Genomic DNA, 6,151 nt, shown 5'->3' with positions numbered 1-6,151 from the left:
GCATTCAAATTTTATTTTATTCGAAATTGTACCACACTTTACTCTATCGTCTACCTGATAAAATAGCTGATAAAATTTCAGTATAACATTACGTTTTCTATGGATATATTATATGTTCCATGCATACGTTAACTTCTTAAAATTGCACACTTATTGTTTACGTATATTTTAAATCTTTCATTTGTACATCAAGATCGCTGTACTTCATATTTTCTATTTTTGTGAAAAGTATAGAATTACAAGGGAGAAGGCAGGAGGGGAGATTCTTTTCTTAATCACGATTAGCATATAATATTCTGCTACAAACACAGTAAATATGTATATATAATATCGATTGAGATACTTGGACGCTTATATAACGTACGCAATGTAAACAACATGTGGATATTTATACGTGCAAGCTAAACAATTTTCCGACCTAAGCGGTTTATGACCAGGCGCGCCTCATTGGTATCCAATAGCGACGTATGCGCTATTAATGCATATAATTAGCAAAAAAAAAAAAAAAACGACACGGGAACCGCGTTGCGTCGTTCTGTGTGAAAATATTGACTTGTTTATCTACTACGTTCTCCAGGATTGCGTTTGCATAATTAGAATCGCTTTAACCTCAAGCAGAAAAAGTCATCGAAATGACATCAAACTGGCGCCAAGATAATTATAGAAACATTTTTCAATTAGTTCTTATTAATTTTAGTTATTGCGTTATCTTGATATTATTGTGACCTGTAAATCTGCTGAAAACGCTTCGAATACATATATCATTGTGTTGACAAAAAAGTGATACAAATCAGAAAATAGCGTTAGGGTGATAAAGTTTAAGTTTCGAAAACTCATATATAGTTTTAAAGAATGCATATAATTAAATACATCCCGATAAACATCAATTACAAATAACATATAACGATATAACATCAATGTTATAACAGACTCAACGATGCAACTGTTATGTAATACATCTGTTATATATGCATTTATATTGTTATATTGCACTTATATTGTTGAGTACAAAATTATAACATTAATTATGTTACTTGATGTTTACTGGGATGTAATTCAAAGTGTAACATGGAAAGAAAGTGGAGTTATGCAATTCACTATCCTAATAAAATATGGCATCAATTCAGAAATTTAAAAATGCTCTATCGAAAAATTGATCATTTTGAACGTTTCACTTTTCTATCAACAAGCAACGATATTTCATATCGCGAAAGTAGTTTCCTCGCGCAATAAATACTCTCCTGTCAGTGTACGTATGCGTTTTATTTACGTGCGAGGCAACTTGAGCGGCCTTTATTGTGTTGTTTAAGATTCTTCAGGTATGCAGAGCACGCGCAAAGTGAATCAAAACTTGAGCTGTACACAGAACAATTATTTATCATCGAATACCGTTATTAATCGCATTATAAACAATGAATACATCATTTGTGACGCAACAACGTAACAAACTAGAGTAGCATAAATAAGATTTTCGCGTAAAATCGCCTTGAAAATTATATCTGATAACATCTTAATGCGCACTTTGTGTTTTGCGATGCATCGAGATAAAGAAATGATAGGAAGAAGCTGGAAATAGACACCAAGTGGTTAAACAAAAGATATCAACAATGAACATGAAAATGATATGCGTAAACAAGGCACGTGCACCTTGCATTCCTCGACTATCCCCTATTAGTACGCAGGATGAATATTACATTATTGAGACAAGTGTGCAAAATGAAGAAAATAATTACACTTAAAAAAGAAGTGTTTAATTTTAAGATATTAAAATGTTTTAATAATCTTGTCTCAGTTTTTTAAACACTTAAAGATATTTTAGTTTTAAATTTTTTTTCAATAAACAAAACACTACGTATTTTAAATCCAAATACATAGTGTGTTGTTTATTAAAAAAGTTTAAAATTAAAACATCTTTTAAAAAATGAAGATAAAAATAAAACATTTTAACATCTTAAAATTGAACACTTTTTTTACAGTATATTCAAATAACAAACAGTAAAAAAAGTTACGACGCGATTCGCGCTCTTCGACAATACGAGAGACAAACAAACGTCCCTAACACCGTATTCGGCACGAATCAAAGTAGATTCAACAGAGGCATTATTCGATGCATCAGGCCGCGAGCATCATTAGCTTATTAAGTTAGTTAAGCGAGGACGAAAGAAGACAACGTTGTGCATTGCGGCAGTCATAAAGTTACTGTCAAACGTCGTTTTAGCTTACTGCGGTATTTCGCTTTGTATTATTTGTACAATTTTTTTATATTTTATAATATATTATCTGAAATTTGCATTTCTATTTGATACTATCTGAAGAAACATTAATAATAGTCATCTCTTGAAAAATATTTTTACGATACATGAAAATATCGTTTTTATATTTTTTTTATGATGTAGGCGTTACTATTAGACATAAAGTCGATAACTGCTGTATAAATAAGTCTAAAAGATTAATTAAAAAACGTTGGGTACGAACAAGTGATATTTCAAACATCGGAATTATTTTTTAACTTTGTATCTATGTATTTTTTAATTTCTGTTTAATTTGTATCATAAATAATTAATTATCTTGTAAATAATCAGCCTATCAAATAATCAATCAAATTTCTTATAAAATTCCATGATTGAGTTTGTTAAAATAAATTTATACTTTAATAAGGTTATAATGAAACTTTTGCACTCTGTCTTCAATCTTTCAATTTAAACTCCATATTCAAGAAATTTTATCATTTAAATGCAAATGGGTGACATTAAAAAATCATTTTTTAAAGATATTCGTTTTTAAATTAATAAGTTTGAAGATAAAACAAAAAAATTAAATCTCAATGTGTTTTTATGTTATGATATCGAAATTTATAATTAATATTAGTCTGTACTTTTTATATACTGAAGATAGTGGCCGAAATGTAATGATCTTATTATCAACAAATTTTAAATATATGACTTTCACTATCAATATCCTGTGTGTGACTGTTTGCTTTTTATTTATTGCTTACAAAAATTAAACGAATAATATCAAACTGCAATAACTTATAAATTTAATTGTTTATTGGTTGAAAAAAATTTTGTTTTTAAATATAACATAAAATATATATATAATTTTTCTCATTGTCTTCGGATTACAAAATTAAAAGATTATATACAGAGTGTCCGGTAAGTTTTGACAAAACACTCATGTGTAGATAGAACGGACCAAACTGAATCGAAAAATCCTTTATCATTTTGCAATTTGTATAACCTTTCTTTTTTAGTTACCCAATGAGCAGAATGTCTAAAATTGAGGTATAAAACTTTAAGATACTTTTAAAAAATATCTTTAAGATATTTTATAAAAAAACTATGAAAGAAATCTTAAAGTTGTCTTATATGACGATTTTACCTGCTTATTTAATAATCTTTAGAAATTAATATCTCATTCACTATTGCAAAAATTACAAAATGGGGATTTTTCGACTCAGTTTAGTCCGCTCTATCTACATACGATTTTGTGGAAATTTACCAGACACTCTGCATAAGATAGCAGACTGATATGATTGTAAATAGAATTCTTTAATGATGAATAATATTAGTAAATCATGTTTTATCTCTCTGAACTTGTATATACTGATTCATAACTTAAAATAAATCTGCTTGATTGAAATATGTAAACATGTTTATATTACTTAATGTTACTATATTGTTAGACATATATGTACAAAAGTAACATAATTCACAGATAGTTTATGATAAATGCGTTTTATGATCTTTATTATGTTGCATAAAATATAAACCGGAATAAATTGATTTAGCTGACAGGCTAGTACAAGACGATTAGACGCCCACTATTACATCGATAACTGTATCTGGGTCATGCAAATTATAGCGCTCAACTTTTTTAAAATGTTATACTCAATTACAGTTTTTGCATATAATTACGTAATTTCTTTTTTTCCTCGTTTCATACGTATATCTTTATTTCATAAGACGATGTATGTGTTGAAATTGTCGTGAGATTGCTTTCAAAAAACAGTTATTTATTGATGTTTTATATGCATTGATTTTTTAAATATTTTCTAAGCACAAAATATTTATTAAAAATGTTATTTTTCTTATTTTATTATTACATATGCTTTTAAACAAATAATAAAAAAATATATAAAGGCATTTATTACTATATTTTTAATTGTTTTATAAATTTTATTAAAGCTGAAATAAAAATAAAAATAATTTTAAAATACGTATTTAAGAAAACACGCTTCTATAACAACGATAAGCATAGAAGTGGCGCTATCTATAGACTAGTATCATGAAATAACGAGAATAAAAGCTTTTTTGTTCATCGGATAATAAACTGATTTTTAAATGAAAATAAAACTTTATTAAATGCTTTGCAAATTTGTCTTCTTAGTAACAAATAGCATAAATGTAGTTTTAAATAAAAGATTAGTCTTATAGGTTTTCAAATTATCTTTTTTTATTCTATTTTCCAAAAAATGGACTTAGTTCTATGTATAATGTATATATAATTTTATTTTTAATGAAAATATGAAGTCATTACTTTAAAAATCGTATAATTTTACTAAATTTTATCTTATTTGTTAATTGATTAAAATTAATTGTTAATTGTAATTTGAAATTTAAATCGAATTTTTATAATAAGAATATCGTTAATCTATATTCAATTTCCGAAATGAACCTTGAATTCCTTCGATGTTCATTACAAGATAGGACGATTTTGATTCCAGTAAACGAGCATTTTCATTTGTACGACTCAACTTTTCATCCTGTAGAAACCAATCTCTATTCTTTTCAATTTTTTTTTGCCATGCATCTATGTAGGAGAGAAATGATATATCAAATAAACTTAAACTGTTCTTACAATTTTATGAAATTGTATGTATGTATATATATATATAAGAACTTAATTAATAAAGATTTTATTTATAAACAATATATGAAACATAAACGCTTTTATAAAATCAATATTGTTTAAAATATAAAATAAAAAAAATTATGTATTTACCATTTAATTCTTGAAAAGTGCCTGCTTTGCCACCCCATTCATTAGGTAATATATCTTTGTTTATGTAAACATATAATTCTTCCGCCCCACCGTTAAAAATGTGAAACTGCAAAGATAAAAAATGTATTCTTACGTGCATTTTTGATTCATTTCTCAATCTTATTTACCGGTTATCTTATTTAAACCTTTAGCCTTACCTTTTGAGTCAATTTTTTTTTTAAAAGTGGATAAAATACATTGATTAAACTAGTAATGAACGACGGTGCGTGAAGATAGTGAACGCTAAACAATCGGAAAGGCATACTATCTTGTATCGCCAACATTGCCCGTCTTACGATAGATTGCGTTGGAGCGATTTTTGCGAAGTGCGCCATGCTAAGTCCCTAAAAGAACAAATTTCTTTTTAAATGAATTACGGATATTTTAATGATAAGAGTCACTAGTGAATAATTTAAAAATAATTCATACATTATCAAACTTAAATCCATAATAGGAGTATAAAATAAAAAACGAAAAATTTTTTTAATAAATTTATACCATCTAATTTTTAATTACTAGATTTTGGTTAATAAAGCTACGCATAATTTTAACTATTTTCGAAATAATAGCAACATAACTAGGTGAGAGTGCACTCAATGTAAATACTTCGCGCTTAAGTGCAACTTTCTATCAGCTTTACACCCAACCCTCTATATATTAGGTGTAGTAAAAAGTCATCGCGTTTTTTTAAAAGACATCTATCAGTAAAAACCGCAATTACTTTCTTACCAACAATATAAATATATCTTAATATAGTAGTTTCAGCTTTAAAAATCTCTTTTTTAAATTATACGATACGACAATTTTTAATGGAGTTATGAGCAATTAAAGTCAAAATAATTCTTTTATTTAATCCACGATAACTCAGTAATCAAAAGTCGTAGGAATATTTAAAAAAAACGATTTTGTAGGGAAAGTATCAAGCTTTCACGATAGGTAATCAAAAATTTTCTCAAATTCGTTTTGAACACGTTACAAATCCACAAAGTGAGAAGAAAATTTTTCGTCTTTTTCAGCTCGTAGTTTTTGGTATGTAAAAATTATCAAACTCATATAAACTTAAAAAATGTGATAAGCTTTTAAAAGTAGAGATTTCAAGCTTTAAAACCCT

At 27.0% G+C, this 6,151-nt stretch overlaps 1 protein-coding gene across 2 annotated transcripts in view; it reads right to left on the bottom strand.

The window, feature by feature from the left end:
• Positions 1 to 4,645: 4,645 nt before the first annotated feature.
• LOC108748372 (alpha-tocopherol transfer protein-like) overlaps positions 4,646 to 6,151 on the bottom strand; it is a 7,247-nt gene continuing 5,741 nt past the window's right edge. For both annotated transcript variants that reach the window (XM_018486502.1, XM_018486504.1), the window contains exons 5-7: positions 5,199 to 5,384; positions 5,002 to 5,107; positions 4,646 to 4,809 (exon numbers count right to left, since the gene is read on the bottom strand). In XM_018486502.1, coding sequence (XP_018342004.1) covers positions 4,646 to 4,809; positions 5,002 to 5,107; positions 5,199 to 5,384 — 456 coding nt within the window. The remainder of the gene's footprint in view (positions 4,810 to 5,001; positions 5,108 to 5,198; positions 5,385 to 6,151) is intronic.

This window comes from Trachymyrmex septentrionalis, unplaced genomic scaffold, assembly GCF_001594115.1.
Source record: "Trachymyrmex septentrionalis isolate Tsep2-gDNA-1 unplaced genomic scaffold, Tsep1.0 scaffold22, whole genome shotgun sequence".
In the NCBI taxonomy this organism is placed as follows: domain Eukaryota; kingdom Metazoa; phylum Arthropoda; class Insecta; order Hymenoptera; family Formicidae; genus Trachymyrmex; species Trachymyrmex septentrionalis.
The sequence above is the reverse complement of the archived record's forward strand: the minus strand, read 5'-3'. Positions and strand labels throughout refer to the sequence as shown.